General features: G+C 39.4%; 2 protein-coding genes across 2 annotated transcripts in view; one reads left to right on the forward strand and one right to left on the reverse strand.

The window, feature by feature from the left end:
• Positions 1-4100, forward strand: part of ACE2 (angiotensin I converting enzyme 2) — a 24787-nt gene extending 20687 nt beyond the window's left edge. Inside the window, 4 exon segments of the mRNA XM_009868754.1 lie at positions 850-950; positions 1894-2010; positions 3214-3408; positions 4013-4100. Of these exon segments, the coding sequence (XP_009867056.1) occupies positions 850-950; positions 1894-2010; positions 3214-3408; positions 4013-4100 (501 nt within the window).
• Positions 4101-7707: 3607 nt separating this feature from the next.
• On the reverse strand, positions 7708-17335 carry BMX (BMX non-receptor tyrosine kinase; the record flags this gene model as incomplete). The annotated part of the gene is given in 8 exon segments (XM_009868755.1): positions 7708-7782; positions 8886-9043; positions 10936-11054; positions 13082-13146; positions 14778-14976; positions 15835-16006; positions 16715-16789; positions 17208-17335. Coding segments are annotated over 8 exon segments (991 nt in total), but the record flags the coding sequence as incomplete, so codon positions are not given.
• Between the last annotated feature and the right edge of the window lie 227 nt (positions 17336-17562).

Consider the following 17562-nt stretch of genomic DNA (forward strand, 5'->3'; position numbering starts at 1 on the left):
CTGCTCAGGTACCATAAAGACAATCAAACCTAGGCCTTTGGAGGATAAAAAGAAATTTCCAGAGTTCAGATGGGAGTTTTCTCTTCATGCACATGCAGTGTTGCACAACCAGGCTGTATTATCAGCTCCTGAGGTGGTTTTTGTCCTCTGTTCGGCTCTCAGTTCCTGCCCAGAGAAGCTGGTGTTGGCTTCCACTGCAAGTAACTTTGGACTCATAAGGTGGGCTGGGAGGAGCCTGCACACAGGCAGTGCATTTTATTTTTTTTTTATCACCTGTCTTTTCTTCTGCCTGCTGCAGAAACACTGGTGCAAAGAGTTTTTTTTCCGAAAAGAAACTAGCTCCAAACAAAAATCCAGCTCCTCAAGCATATAAACAAGCCACCTTCGCACAACAACCCCACTCCAAAGTTCCTCCTCCTTCAAAGAACAGGTCTTCAAATAAAAGAATGTGGTTAAAACAAGATCTAAATTATGAAATCTTTGGACTACACAGAGGATGCACAATATTCAGTAGGCACAATGTTGCTCCTCCTGCCTTTTCTCCCTGTAAGGCAGAGAGATGGGCTGAGACTGCACCATGTAAAACCCCACAAAAAGGTACCAAAATTGAAGAGGGACAGCATGATGTAGCATCTGAAAGCGGGGATGCCTGTTTGGTTCTTCTCCTGCAGAGCGCCCAGATTAACAGAGCTAAAAGGTTTGAATATGTTCCTGAAGTGTTATCATGGCACAAATAAATAATACAGAGGTGCATGCCAAGCATTGCAATTGCTATTTCTTTTCAGAATGATTTCTTAGTGTCAGATCACCTTCCATCTCTGATTTATTTCTCTTGTTCTGTTTCTGCAGTATGAATGGGATGAAAGCGAGCTATTCTTGTTCAAGTCATCCATCGCCTATGCCATGAGAAAATATTTTGCAGAGATAAAGCACCAGCAAGTTGACTTCCAGTGAGTGGTTTGCTTAATTGTGCCAGCTATGTCTCTATTGCTTCTGGTTCACTAACAGCACGAATTGGTGGAATTAATTGTGCCTTCTGTCAAAATGTGAGGTGATAGCAAACAACGTCAAACATCAGCTGCTTGTAAAAGGCAAGATGCCAGCTTGGCTATATGCTGTCTTTTCTCTTTACTCAGGAGTCTGAAGTTTAGGAGTAATGTGCTAAAGCTAAGTAACCTCAGTTCATGCAGAAGGCTTTGTCTCCCTGGGCTTATTAGCAGTAGCAGTAAGCCTTGAGGGTTTTTGCCTGACACCTATATGGGAATATCAGAGAAGTTACACTGATTAGAAGTAAAAACTTCTAACAAAGAATGTGTATGATACTGAAAATCCAAAAGGGTTTGGGCCAAGGAAAGATAAACTTGTGTATTTTAAAGCACTAGAATGCTGTGCAGACTTTCTAATCTTATCTTGGTTCACTCACAAACATAAAATCTATCATCAGAGATTGATTTTGCTAAGAAAAACAACCCTTTTTATTAGATCTCTTCAAAATTTTTCAGAAGCTATCTACTTAAGCTATTTGATATTACTTTATAGAACAGCAGTCTTGTAATAGCTAGGATCTACTCCCAGCAGAATACAAGGAAGAAGGAATTTTTTTTTTCACTTAGTACTTCATACATCACCTCATTCATGAGGCCTTGCCCAAACAGTCTCTGTTCCGCAGCTGATTCTATGCTTTGGGAAATTGCACCAAGGCACTTAGAAAAAGAAATTCTGTTAGGAAAACTGATTTCACTTCCCAGTCAATATCACTAGGAAGCATTCACTCAGCAGAAACTATCTCTCTGGAATTTCCAATCAAACACAGCTGTTCACTTGCCCAAATTTAAAGCTAATATAATCTCAACAACTTTAAAAAAAAATCTTTTTCTTCCATTCCGCATTCAGGATTACAGACATTCATGTTGGAGAAGTGACACAAAGGGTCTCCTTCTACCTTACTGTCAGCATGCCAGGCAATATCAGTGATGTTGTACCAAAAGTCGATGTGGAAGATGCCATCAGGTGAGATTTTGGTCTCTGAAGCAAAAAAAAAACCCCAAACCAACATCCATGTGAGAGGGTGGAAGTGAAGGCAGTGCTCAATTCAGCTGAGGCGGAAGGGGTGATAAGAAAGTCAGTTTTGCACTTAGGATGGAAATGGTGGTCATATAGAAACTGTTAAGACAGAAAGAAAACAGTCCATCTATTTGATGGTGTCTTGGACAACAGCCAATGTAAAATGTTTCAGAGGGCTTGTAAAGCTGCCATAACACACCTAATTGCATCATACCTTCCCAGAAAATATCATTGCTCAAATTTTAGCAGAAAATAGCTTATATTCTGGAATGTAGAGCACAGTAACAGTGTGTGCATGAATGTATGTTTTCTTCCTCTCATTAGTGAAAATTCAGTGCAAGAATTGCTGATAGTAAGGACTCCGTAATAATGATGTGTTTGATGATACAAAAAAAAAAAAGAGGTCAGAGTAGGAGCTAATTCCCACTTACGGGTATTCTATAGCACGGTACAACACCACTGTAATTCATTGCTGTAAAAATCATAAGTAAAACTGCAACTCTGCAGATAGTCACAGATAATGTACAGTGGGAAATGATGAGGGCACAAATCTGGGAAAAAGCACTGAGATAAGCTGGTGAACCAAGTGAGAAGAATATCACTATGAAAGTCACTGTCAAGTTAGTCCTCAAGAGAAGAACTAGAAGTTCAGTGAAAAATATGGCACAGAAAATACACCAGGGAAAGGGTTTTCAGGGCAGTGAAAAACACAAGAATCAAAACAGGAGGAGAATATAGGAGGGATTCAGGTGGGGAGATATCAAAACTGTGGTTTTCTGTCATATATCCAAGAAACCTATGGAAAATCAAGGAACTTACGGTAAAAAGAATGAGGAGCAAAATGCAAATAGAAAGGGACATGAAAGCTGTTTGCCTCATTTTGCTAAATGCTAAGACTGAGTTTAAGAGTTCATACAGTGTCTGAAAACATAAGTTAAGCTGCAACCAGTTAAGGGCTTGGGCTACTGTGGTTGTCACTCACCAGTCTGTGGCAGAAGGAGTATGGGTTTAGCACTACCTCCTGGGCAGCCTTTTCAGCTGAGCTGTTCAGGGAAAGCTTGGCACACTGGAGATTTATGAAATAACTGAGAGCTGTTTATTTCTTTCCAACAAGCATATGAAACTCTTTGAATTTGCTCTTAATGGTAGGATGTCTCGGGGACGAATCAATGAGGCTTTCAAACTGGATGATAACACGCTGGAGTTTGTGGGCATACTTCCAACCCTTGCCACGCCTTATGAACCACCAGTCACCATCTGGTTAATTATATTTGGGGTGGTCATCGGCCTTGTTGTCATTGGAGTTATTGTCTTGATCATCACTGGGCAGAGAGATCGCAGAAAGTGAGTAATATTTTGCCATTACGATCCTGATTGCTGGGAGATGTCTCGATGATTGAGCCATCAGTGCTTCCATATAGGCTGCCAAATCTAACTAAAACGAATTAAGGAATTAAAGCTTATTAACCCCATCCAGTCAACAGTGATAGCTGAAGGTTCACTCCCTGCCTCTCAGTGCATGGCAGCTTTGGCAGCTCAGTGCAATTTCCCCATCATCATCAGTTTAACCAAGGCAGCTGGATGCTGTGGCCAGGCTTCTGCCAACCCCACTGCAAGGGGGATGGAGGGGCCTGCTGGGAACACAGAGCCTTCTCCAGCAGCAGAGTTGTCCACGTTCACCAGCACCTACAGTTTTCAACAATTTTTTTGTAGGCTGTCCAGTAATATAATTTTCCTTAAATGTTATTGCATTAACAGCAATGTAGCTGGGTTGGTCTTCTATGTCTTTTCGTTACTGGGGTTTGATGCAGTTCCCCTTAAAACTGACACAATTTCTTTTCTATAAATACAGTAATGTTTACAGCAGGGGATTCTAGGACCACAAGAACTTAAACAGAACAGTGGCTCCTAATACAAAATGAATTTTTATTACAGGAGAGCAAGAGAGGAATGAAGCAAGAATAAACCCGTATGTTGAAGAGGGAAGAAGCAACAAGGGTTTTGAGCCATCTGAAGAGACACAAACATCATTATAGAAGATGTGGGTACATTAAGGGCTTCTGAGTTTTTTCCAGTTCACTTTTAACAATAGTGCCTAGCAAGGACCAAAACACTACGGATGTCATCAAACATAGTGTCTTCTGGTTGACCATTAATCTACTGGTTCCTAGACAAGAGCAACAAAATCTGCTGTTTATGGACTAGCTTAAAACCACACAAAAAGTGAAGAGATATATGTTCTCTGGCTTTTCTATGAATTATGCACATAATATTATACACTGTGCTGCTTTTCATAAGTGTGCTGCATCCAACCCCTTTTTTTCCTCTGTAATGAGATACAAAAGCTTGGAAGTATACAGTTATACATGGATCGAGACATAAGAATAACTCACAGACTCCTAATGCCATTGAGGAACACCTTGATCTTCCCAGAAGAAGACCTCAGGATTGTATCTAATAGACAGTGAGAAAAAAACCTGACCAGCAGAAGAACCCTAGCAATGAAGAACTCAATTTCATATGAAATAACTGCAGTTTTTGCACCTTCAGGAAATCTGTATCAATGTAAAATGGATACTGGATGAAGACTAACAAGCACTGGAACTTTGTTAGGAAGTTGTAACTTAAGTTATTTTTCTAACTGTTTGCTTGATAAGTATTGTAGAGACCAAACAGCCTATGGTCCCTCAAAAAAACCCCAACGACTCTGTGTGTTATGTTGTCATCTAAAAATGGAATAAACCTTCTCAACACTGAATGATCAAAGTTCTTTTTTTTTCCAGTACCTCAGCTATTGCCTTCACTATTACAAATACTGCCTTACAAATGCTGCATACTACAAGTACAAATTGCACTGTTACATTCAGGGGACAATAGACTGAGGCTTGGGAAGGTCGGGTTGCACCTGCAAAAGAAAAGCTGTTCACAAGGAGAGTAGTGCAGCAAAGGAGCAGGTTGCCTGCTCTGTGCTGTGGGAGAGGCTGTGGGATCTCCACCTCTAGAAATGTTGAGAGCTCAGGTAGATGAAGGTATGGCTGATTGAGTGGTGGAGACAGCCTCACTCTGAGTAGTTTGGCTAGATGATCTCCAGAGGTCCCTTCCAGATGGTGTTTCTGTGATGCTGTGTCTTGTAGGCCCTGTGCCATACCTGTCACTGTTCTAGTGCAGTTGTTCTGTACACATCAGGGTCACTGAAAAGCAGAATGTGTCCTGCTTTTTGACAAAGAGCCAATAGGAAACCCGAGTCTGCCTGAAAATTGTTCAGCAAATCACAGACTTTTAAACTTGTGGGCCCCCAAAATTATCAGAAACTGTAGAAATCAGTCAAATATATACCTGAAAATACATACAGCTTGACTCTGTGGGCTCACAAAACACTATCCTAATGCTCCACACTCATTTCCTAATTAAGAGACAAGACCCTTAAATGAGATTGAAAACTTTAGGCAGATGATGCCCTTTAATTGCAAACTAGACAGTAATGTAAAAGAATGAAAATAATTTTTCTCTAAGTTGCTTATCTGTACTACATGTGCTATTGCCATAACATCCCCAAATCTTTGTACTTTAGCTGAACTTTCAAGATAAATAATTCAACTGTATGTGGTCTTCCCACTTACTGTGCAGTAACGGAAAAAGGGAAAGGCAAAGCTGGAAACAATCAAATAATGTAATTAGTCATGCCAGCCATCTTCAGATCTGTAGTTAAGATTAACATTTCCATTAAGGCAAGGCTTTCATTTCAAAGCAATTAATTTTAAAAGCTGTGCTATGAATCAAGAAACACCGCTCAGAATTGTCAACACATAAAGCCACTGAAAAATACAGCAGTATGTTGGAAGAACAGAAATAAAAAGAAAACGTTTATATTAAAAAACATCAACTGCATGCATTAGCCCCAAAAATGCCTCACACCCTTTGTTCTGGGGTGGCGTGCACCCTCCTCTCATATTCTATCTGTGTCAGTGGTCCCTCCTGACTAAATCCCTGGGACAGTGCTCCGTGGCCTGGCCTGATGCACAGGCAACGTAGAATCATGGAATTAGAGAATCATGGAGTCATGGAATGTGTTGGGCTGGAAGGAACATTTAAAGGTCATCTAGTCCAACCCCCCTGCGGTGAGCAGGGACGTCTTTAACTGGATCAGGTTGCTCAGAGCCCCATCCAGCCTGCCCTTGAATGTCTCTGGGGAGGGACCCTCACACTGTGTTGCACCTCTCCCTCACGTGCAGCCTCCTGTGGCCCCCCTAAGCCTGTCTGCTTGGGTCCCCATAGCCAGTTGCATGATCCCAAATGCTGCTTTCCCTCAAAGACAGGCACGGGGCCCCACATAGGCAAGGATGCCCTCCGCTAGCCTGCTGGCACTACCGGGTCTGGGCGACACCAGCAACTCCAAGTGCTGGAGCCTCTGATGGGCCATGGATCTTCCTTTCTTTCTCCCATCTTCCCAAATGTCTTCACGCTGAATTTCTTACTCCTTAGGGTGAGGTGAGAGCAGACTGGAGGTGTAGAAGGGTCCCTGCTAGGGCCAAGTCAGCTCCCAGCAGGGAAAGGGCAACCAGACACCGCTTAGACTCTTAGAGACATCACGCACAGAACTAGCTAAAATATAAGGAGAGAGGAGAGAATTTTTCAGACCTTAATTTATTTCAATTTATACATATTAGATCAATGTTTTACAAATGTCAGTGTCTAAGTTTAGATGCCTCATAGTTAAGTAGCTTCAGATGGATTTGGTATCTCTAGACTTACTGAAGTTATCAATTTGTGTAGCACTATGCACATTTGAAAGTTGGGTAACTCTTATTTAAGTGTAACATCAGGAGCCAAATTTCAGCTCCTCTGTAGTAAAATACATGGCTAAGCAATTATATCAATAGCATTTTCAGCTCTCTAACTTTTTGCTCTTCAAATTTTACAGGCGTCAGCAAATTTACTATTTACTACTGCAATGATTATGGAATTCTGCATAAAGTCTTTTTTTTCCTATTTTTACCTGTAGCAGGAAGAAATAACAGTCTAGCAGACACCTTATATGTTGAAAGTTGCAGATATCTTAGATATGTGGCTTAGATTAAATTCCAAATCAAATGTACACCCTGAGACTTGAGACAAAAGTCAATAGCATTGGTAAGTAAACTGATACGGTATTTTCCCAGTAGTAATTTCTAAGCAATTGAAAGCACGATCTTGGCTATTTACGTAGCTGTCACTTGCAGTTCTAAATTTGACTTGCAGTGTCAGCTTCAAATGATTGCAAAGATAAAACATTCAGATGACTTATGATAATCAGAAAAACTAATAGACATGTATTTCCCTGTTTACTTTTCCAGTTAAGGCCAAATAATGACAGCTTGGAAGCACTGATGGAGTGTACACAATTGGTATATGTACCTCAGTGTCTGAGAAGTCTTTTGAGACAGTACTAACAAAATGAACCATTCTTCCATAGCATCCTTCCAAATTCTGTCACGTACAGAGTGTCACAAAAGCCTTCTCCATATGCTTCTCGGTCAACTCCCTCCTTAAATGAGAAGGGTGCTAATATATAGAATAATAAGGGTGGCTAATGTCAGGCAGATTTTCAGAGGATAGGTTATATGAAACCAGTATGCACCATCATCTGCTTCTGAATCTTCTTTTTCAAGCTCTGTTATCTTCTCTCAGTGCCTCAAAAAATGACAAAAGCTGATAAAAGGCAGGGCGCTTTTCAGGTAGCTAAATGAAGCAAAGATGATAGGTATATTTAATTTTGAAAACATTCAGGACTGCAATTTGCATTTATTTTTCTTGACGTTAACATGCCGAAATATGTAGAGACAGTGATGATTATGAAAAAGAGAATTAAAGCTACTTTTTATATCTATCTTATGTTATGATAATATTCTTTCTTTGCATTAACAAATTCAAGCCATTTTTCTGATTTTTTTCTGATAATTATAGCAAAAATCATCCAAAATATCACTGTCGTTTCATGGTACCACCAATAATGTGCCAAACAGTTCCTATCTTATATTATGATAATCTTCTTTCTTTCTTTGCATTAACAAATTCAAGCCATTTTTCTGATTTTTTTTCTGATAATTATAGCAAAAATCATCCAAAATATCACTGTTGTTTTATGGTACCACCAATAATGTGCCAAACAGTTCTTTGTTGCTAGTGAGAAACAAGTCATGGTCCACAGACAGCTGATGAAAATTTGGATGAAGGTGGGTAATAAATCAGAATAATTTGTGGCACAGAAGGTGCAGATCTCTCAAATAAGATGAGCATTTGACTTAAAACTCCTGCAAGATTCACAGATGGGGTAACACATCCTTCTTATTCTAAGGGTAGGATTATTCCACACAACTTTAGCTATCTAAAAAGATAGAGCTCTCATCTACACTTTTTATTTGAGATCTCTGTATAGGACAGCAGATATCTTATTCTGTGGTGGCTAATATAGAAGGGATAAATAAGCATGGAGAGATACCAGTAATGGTCCTGTAATCACGTAAGAAATTTAAGCAGTTATCTTAGCTCAGCACCTGAATTTTAAACCATTAAAATTAGGTGAGAAGAATCTCATCCTGTACATTATGTTGATGTTGAATGGTATTTGACTGTTATTTGCTCAAATACATAAGAACTGAGTCAATCTTCCATTATGCCATGTTTCCTGTACTAACAATGTCCTGGACTAGACTGCTATACACAATGAGCTACATATAAGGAAAGGCTTTTATAAGGCATATTTTCCACTACGAACATTATTTCAGCTATAAACAGGGACTCATAGCAACTCCTATTGTTTTCTCCAATTTGTACATGCATACCTCATGCCAGCAGTTGTACATTATCTGGTAGATGATATCTGAAACCAGTTGCGGTCTGTAAAGTCTGTATCCTTGAGAAACTTTCTCAATCACCTGCATGTTATCATAAAGCTCATAGGGCTGCTTTCCTAAAGTGTACACCTCCCACATTAAGATACCTGCAAAAGTATTCACAGTATCAGAAGACAAGAAATAAAAGTCAAAGAATGCAAGATAACCCTTTTTTTTTTTTTTGCCAGAACAAGACACACATGCAACAGCTAACCCACCAGACTCTTTACAGAGAATATTGTCCAAAGAAAAGTCTGGGTATGACTGAGAAGTGTGATTCTCTATCCAAATGTAAAATAAACTACACTGCAAAATTATACTCATAAAATTAGGTTATGAAGTTAGTTATAGAGTATATTTAATGTGGACAATGATGGAGAAAACTCAAGATATAGCTGTCCATGGATTTTTTTTTTCTATCAAAACACATGCAACCATCTCCTTATATATATGTATGTGAGTGCTTATACAGAGAGAGAGAGAAGGAAAGCAAAATGGTAGCTCTGGGTATCTACATTTTAATAGAATAATAAGAAAATTTTTACTGATTATTTTAAGTAAGTGGGACATACACTCCTTTGGTATCAGAAATATTTCAAAACAATTATAGAGTCAGCTATATTATACTGAAGCAACAGAAACACTGAATAAAATAATAATAATAAATTCATACCGACAACTCTGCAAGAAACAATTTTTGTTGTACCTAAACATATGTGGTAATTATGCCAATCATAAGGTAAAAAAAATTGTGAAATATTTATTTCACAATGATATATAATACTGGCAGTAATGTCTGTCTTTTTAAAAGAAATTTATTGGATTTTCCCACAAGACTGGAGTGTAGTAGTGTCACAGTGGGATCAGAATAAAATAGTACCTGAATCTGAGCTTTCCCTGATGAGAACATTAAGAAAACAAGATTATTTGTTGTCTGACATCTGCTTTTGGGATATGAATATATTAGTTCAGTTCTTTAGCCCTTTAAAGACTCATTAAACTCAATAAAGACTCTTTCCTTGCTTCCACTGCATCAATGGATAGTGTTAACATGAGAAAACATATTCTAAGGAAAAATAGTGTTTCTCATTGAAGTTAATACCAATATTGAATTTAACAACAATAAAGCCTGAAGTCAGGATTTTGTTGATAAGAGCAAAAAGAAAGCATATCACCAAAATATCCAAGTTCTGATTTAATCGTATATATTATAAACAGCTTGTAAAGGGTATGAATGAGCTGTTTCTCTAGCTGAAGCTAGAGATAAGAAGCAGCACAGTATTTGGAAACACTTTCATCTGCTTTATTCACCACTGTTCAATGTCAAGAACAGTGGATTGCCAATCTTTTCTCAACTTGACAGCTGGCAAAATTTTCCTACAAGAGAAGCAAATCCATATAAGTGGAATTAATGTCCGCACTCACAAAAAGTTCCCTTTCCTTTGGTACCTTTTGCAGACTTTTAGAAATGCTGAACAGACCCCAGGGATATGTAAATCATAGCTTGAAAAGCACTGAAGTAGAAGTTCCAATGTTTGAAATTCCTGGGCAGAAAGTGATCTGCAAACACATCTTATTTTTGCTGAGATGCAGAGTCCCAGATCACACAACTCCCTTCCACAGCTGGCTTATGCACACACAGAGCCCACTCTGACCTCTGCGACCAACAGAAAAGCTCTTTTGGCTTGGGCAGTACTGATTTATGGTCTAGACACATCAAAGATACTGTTTGGTTTACACTGCCAACAATTTACCATATTAAACACATATATAGCAAATGGGGAGCGAGCAGAGTTTCTGTGTGACTGAAAGAAAGAAATAGGGCTAAAAAATTCTGAAGACAGTAGGGCTTGGATGCATAAAACTATTAAACAAGAACATAAGCTGTAACTGCTTTTTATATTCTGTCAATGTGCAAAAGTTTAGCTTAGTAATGTGAGGAAATACAAACATAATGGCCTATATGCATACATATTTATATGTCAAATTCCATACATACCAAAGGCCCATACATCTGACTTGCTGCTAAATTTGGTGTAATGAAAAACTTCTGGTGCTGACCACTTCACTGGAAACTTGGTTCCTAGTGAACTTATATACAGATCATCCAGAACATACCTATGAGGCAAGAACCAAACTTGATTGTTACTGCATTACTGTGAAATAGTTTACTGCTTCTTCCTTGTACATGACAATGTTCCTAAGAAAAGCCTGAACAGAGTCCCAGTTTTCTGAAGGATACCTGATAGAGACATTAGCTATAAGCTACAGATCATTGCTATCAACTTATTAGAGAAATAACACAGAATTGTAGAAATAACTGTTGTAAGGTCATCTAGCCCAGCCTCCTGCTCAGTAGGATTACTCCCAACATCAGATCAGCCAACTCTTAAAAGTCTCCAAAGACTACAATCTTGTAGTCTTCTGGACTGGCATGTTTCACTGTTCTACCATTCTCCTGGGGAAACACCTTCTCTTACTCTCCAGCTTGAACTTCCCAAGCTACAGTATGTGTCCACTGTTGTACCAACTGGCACTGATAGAGTTATTTGGCTTCATCAGCTTTGTAATTGTAAGTAGCTATAGGAAGCTTTTAGATCCCTCTTAGCTTCCTCTTCACCAGACTAAGCAGCCTGGTCCTCTCACCTTCTTCTCAGAGGATATGTTCTACAGACTGCTCATACTCCAGCTTCTCTCCATTGAGGCTGCCGATTAATAAATATGGCCTCAAATTAGGTGAAAAACTTCTACACAAAGTTAATTCTGAGATTTCTTTAGCAAACATGACTAGTGAATCTCTCAGCTGTGTTTGGCCTTTAAGCTAACTTTCTGAGACAGCAGAATGACTTTATTTAAACCTCAAAATAGCTTGCGGTTATGTATTGAGTTTGTATGGCCAGGTTTTGGTAGCAGTGGGGCTACAGGGATGGCTTTTGGTAGAAGCTGCTAGAAGTTTCCTCTGTGTGTGACAGAGCCAATGCAAGCCTGCTTCAAGTTTGACCTGCCATCAGTCAAAGTCAAGACCATCTCAGTGATGGTGGTAGAACCTCTGGATGACATATTTAAGAAGAGGAAAAAAACCTGCATGTTTTGCAGCTGGAGGGAGGAGTGAGAATACGTAAGAAAAAAACTCTGCAGACACCAAGGTCAGTGAAGACTTGGGGGAGGAAATGCTCCAGTCACTGGAGGAGAGATTTGCCTGCAGCCCATGGTGAAGACCATAGTGAGGCAGGCTGTCCCCCTGCAGTCCATTGAGGTTAACGGGGGTGCAGATATCCACTGCAGCCCATGAAGGACCCCACACCAGAGTAGGTGGATGCCCAAAGGACACCATGACCCCATGGGAAGCCTATGCTGGAGCAGGCTCCTGGCAGGGACCTCTGGACCTGTGGAGGGAGGAGCCCGTGACAGAGCAGTTTTGCTGGCAGGACTTGTGATCCCAGGGGGATTTTGCTGGAGCAATCTGTTCCTGAAGAACAGTCTCATGGAAGCAACCCATGCTTGAGGAATTCATGAAGAACTGCAGCCTGTGGGAAGGACTCGTGTTGGAGAAGTTCACAAACAATTGTCTCTTGTGGGAAGGACCCCACGCTCAAACAGGGTAAGAGTGTGAAGAGGAAGCAGCGGCAGAGACAACATGTGATGAACTGACTTCAGCTCCCGTTCCTCATTCCTTTGTGCTGCTGGCAAGGAGGAGGTAGAGAAAACTGGGAGTAAAGTTAAGTCCAGGAATAAAGGAATTGTGGAAGGAAAATGTTTTAAGATTTGTTTTCATTTTGCATTATCTTACTCTGATTCAACTGGTAATAAATAAGTTAAACCAATTTCCCCAAGTTGAGTCTCTTTTGCCTCTGATGGCAATTGCCGAGTGATCTCCATGTCCTTATCTTCTTGCAGGAACCTTTCACTGTATTTTCTCTTCCCTGTCCAGCTGAGATGGTGCGTAATAAAGCAGTTTTGGTGGGCACCTGACATCCATCCAGAGTCAACCTACCACTGGTCATTGGTAGAAAGGAGACACAGAGAGCTGTGTCACACCCTGTGTCTTAACTTTTCTAACAGCCAGTGCTAGTTGATCAACATCGGTATACTGTACATATACATGAACATTGTAGCTTCGCAAAGTTCCCAATTCTTTTACTTACCTGGTCATCCCAAAGTCAGATACTTTCACAGTAAGATTACTGTCAACCAGACAGTTCCTAGCAGCCTTTAGCAGAGAAATGAGAAAAGAGATGAGTGGAAAAAACACAAAGAGCAGAAAATAATGTCATGCCTTGGTAATTTGCTAATAATAATTTCTGTCTTCTGGCATTTCAATGAAAAATGACATTCTTTGATTGAAGCAATTAAATCCTACAGTTCCAAACTGTAAGAGAAGAGTAAGTAGCTCATTTCAGCTTTGTGTCTTGATCAAAAAACATTCTTTACCATTATCCTAGATTTTTATTTACAAATAAGTACATTGAGGGACGAGAAAAAATAAGTGAGAAACCCACATTTACCTAGAAAAAGAGCAACAGAACCAGAAACTAAACCCTGTCCTACTTCAGGTTCCTTTTCAGTAGCGTCAGAATTTACTAAGGCATTAAAAAGTGAAAAACATTGATTGGATTACTTACAATGCACTATAGATGCTGTGGAGAAATGAAAGGTGATTTTAACATCTTGATTTATGAAAAGTTCAGTATAAGCCTAACTCTGCAAATGAACACTTGAGAAAATTGAGAAAAACACTTGAAGGCTGTATTCTCTGTCTGCATGCTTATGAATTTCTGTGACACAGTTTGCATCTACAGTTTTCAACCTGAAATCAAGCTTGAGTTTAATTTCTATTTTCCCATGGTGCACAGCCAGGTGTTGGGAAATTGACTTTATATTCACAAGTTGAAGCCTGCTACTTAGGTTGTCTGATATCCATGATTTCTGAATCAGGGTGTGAAAATTGCTGAGGTATGGATTTAATAATTTGGTTCAAACATTCAGCCAATTCTTTGAAAACAACAACAAAAAAAATACCACCTGAGGAGACTGTACCCCTATTGGAAAATCAAGCAAGTCTGTAACATAAATTGTCACAAATCTTCCAACTTATTTTTGTCTAGAGTTAGAAGGCAAAATATTGCTACTGACTCCGAAGCATGATGCACCAGAAATTTTGTTAGGTTTACTTCTAATAGGCCAATAAAATAACAGCTTATTTCCACAAAGGCAGCATTCTTGAATGCTAAATTTTGCATTAACTTTCAGTTAAAGTCCTTGGAAGGCCTGATCCTTTCATCAAAAACAACTTGTAAGACTTTCTTGAAAACTGGCAGATAATTGAAAGGGCTAGGTAGCTGCAGACTTCCAAGTCCTGCTCCTGCTTGCAATGCACCAAAGTAAATTCCAGTTTATCCTAGCAGTGTTCACACTTATTTCATAAGAGAAATAGTTCCCAATTAGAGAAATCCCTGACTCACTAAAAACAGTCTACAGGACTCAAATCTTTAATGTCTCACTGCTTTCTCTTGGATGACTATGGCATCATTGAACAGAACCGTTTACTTCAGCAGACTAATTTTACAAGTGGATTTCTGCTTATGAACTAGAGACCGCAAGTGCAGGCAGCATAGTGCACAGCTCAGCTCTGAAGTAGAGCGTGATAGCTTGGTGGTGGTGGTGGTAACACGTGCCTTTAGTGCTGCTCACCCAGGGCTGCCGTGTATTGAGCCAGCTGTGAGGTGTGTCTGTTCAGCAGACCACAATGCTTTTGGGAGCAAGGTCCTGAGGGATAGCACTGCCTAAGGCTAGGTCATCCCTCCACCTTCCCCGTTCCACTCCCCCCGTGGGATAGCTTACCAAATCTCTATGTATGAACTGACAGCTCTAACAAACATCGTAACATATTTCCAGAAGCTGAAGGGGTTGTAGGTCCTTCCCGTGACTCCTTAAGTAGCTAAGCAAACAGCCATTAGGCATGTATTCCGTCACTAGATAAATGGGATACGATTTGGAGCATACACCATACAGTCGAACAAGTTTGGGATGATTAAGTTTCCTGAAATAAATAAAAATTAAACAATCAAAGAATAAATGGAGATTCTTGTGCATTTCTTTAAGTTCAAATGTCCCTTTAAAAGAAGAACTGAGTGTCCTTCTGCTAATTACTTTGAAACTCAGTATTGATGACAATAGAAAGAAGACTCAGTATTGATGAAATGAGAACTTTATAGTCAAAACTTGAAATAGGATTTAGTAGTGCAAAAGCGCAATGTTATAGATAGGACAAAATAGATCTGAGTTTATGGGGTGGACCTTAAACATAAAGATTTTCCACCAAAGCCATGTTGCAAAATTTTCTCATTGACAATCCTGATCATATCAGATAGTTAACTACCAGGAATGTAGTGCAGTCCTTCAGGATAAGAGGTATACAAAACATTATTGAATTTGTATACTTCTATTATCATCTCATGGAATTGTACTGGAGATTCTAATATCCTTATCTCTTTGGAGACCGAGACTAAAACTTCAAGTCTCAAGTTCATATTTCTTGCATTTCTCAGTATTGATCTGTTTCTCATTCCTACCTGCAGGGTGGAAGGAACAGCTTTCTAACCATTTCTGTAGAAATGCTAATGAAGTAGAGCTTTAAATGACATATGTGGAACCTCTGAAATTGTGGGAGAGATATTAATTTAAAACTTTGTAGATGACCACATCAATCTTTGTGAAGTTCTTTTGGTAATACTTCAAATATCCCATATGGCTACGTTTTCAGCTTGTGCCTAATGTACCCAACGCTACTTAATGCTATTTTTAAGATGAAATTATCTTTCCTGTGTGTGCTACACATTACTGATTAATGTTTGGAGAGATCATTATTTCCAAATAATGAAGCAATACCATAGCTTACATCATGGTCTGAGCTTCTTCTATGAATTCATCTTCTGACATCGCTCCCTCTTTAATCATCTTTATGGACACATCATATTTTTCTTTCCACCTCCCCAGATGCACCACTCCAAACTGACCTCTCCCTAGCTCTCTCAACAGGACAATTTCTTCTCGTTTCAGCTCCCAGATTCCTAGTGGGACAAAAAAAATATTTAACAACAAAAAAAAAAGACTAATGCAAGTGTGGCACCCTCCCCGCACGCAATGCTGTTCTCTCTGTCGAGTTGCAGAGCTATGAACCACTGAAGAAACATACCTGCCTCTTAGCTTTGTGTTTGAATTATGGAAGGACACTATATTTCCTACAAGTGTTGTTTATTATCACTTAGGTTTAGGCCTTATAAATAGATCTGAAAAAGATTTATGCATCAAATGATTATACATTTTCATGTAGGAGATTACAGAACAAGTATTACGGTGCCAGGTAATGTGATAAAGGGAAAGAATGACCATGGCTCAGATGTGCTGGGTAAGAAAGCAAGCAAGGTCATGCACAGTTGATATAAGAGTTGACATTAAATGCCTTTAAAAGGGTACAACATAAAATTTGATATAAAATGGCCTGGATTTAGACATACTTGTGGGAAGGGATACCGTTTTTCTTAGAACCGTAGTCTCAATACTACACTGAAAAGAGGAAACTACAGAAGGAGCTACTGACTGAAAGGCACAATTTCCCAAATTCTCACATTGCCTCTTGCATGAACAAATGGAAATGGCCATCAAAGATTCTGTAAGCTCTTGCAAGCCTGGAAGCAGTAAGTCATTATTTTCTGGTTATTTCTTTTCTTGGTTGCCAAGACTAACACCAGTTTCAAAAAGGATAGTTATCTTCATACCATTTCCTAATGAAGCTGTGGATGGGACTTTATTTACTTGTGTAGACACTGCATGCCGGAGCCTTGTCACCATACCTACAAAGAAAAGCTGTTAAAGGTCACAATATACTCATGAGTCTTGTGAAAACAAGGAAAATACAGGGAAGCAAATACCTCTCTCTCCCTGCCATAATACAACCATCCAGGTAATGATAGATATTCAATATTCGGTATTCAGCAGCTGCTGCATCACTTCACAAGACTGAAAGTTTTCTGTGTTTAAGAGCTAGTCCAGCAGAAGCATTGCAAGAAGAGGTAGTACAATACAAAAGAAGCGCAGCACAGGAAATCAACTGTATTGACTGTGAATATGTTAGATCAAGTTCTATCCAAACTCTCCCAAAAGATATTTCAATATTTAGAGTATTCAGTATTGGAAAAGGTTCACCATAAGGCTGAGAAACCCAGAAGCCTAAGCCAAAGTCAATCAAGCAGCATGAGCACATAGGATTACCGGCCGAGTTGTGCTGATGGTAGTGTATAAGCTTGGGAATTGATTCAAAATAGTAGTTTTCAGCAAGGTAGTACTTGTTCTCAGGGGTTTTGTGCACATGGTAATGCTTGACTGTTCCTTTTTTGCTTCTGAAAAACATCACAAAGTTCAGTACAAGTCAAATCCTTGCACAGCACCCTCTAGACCATGCATTTATAGATTAGTTAGTTGCTGAGTTAACCGCAACACTCCAGATGGCCAAATAACACAATATGCAGTAGATGACAACATTTGACTCAATCTGCTTTTCCTCCTTTAACACCTGCTGACCATGTCGTACAGGCTCCTAGTGCATTGGAGACTCCTGCTACATACT

Source organism: Apaloderma vittatum, unplaced genomic scaffold (genome assembly GCF_000703405.1).
Source record: "Apaloderma vittatum isolate BGI_N311 unplaced genomic scaffold, ASM70340v1 scaffold11154, whole genome shotgun sequence".
NCBI classification, from domain to species: domain Eukaryota; kingdom Metazoa; phylum Chordata; class Aves; order Trogoniformes; family Trogonidae; genus Apaloderma; species Apaloderma vittatum.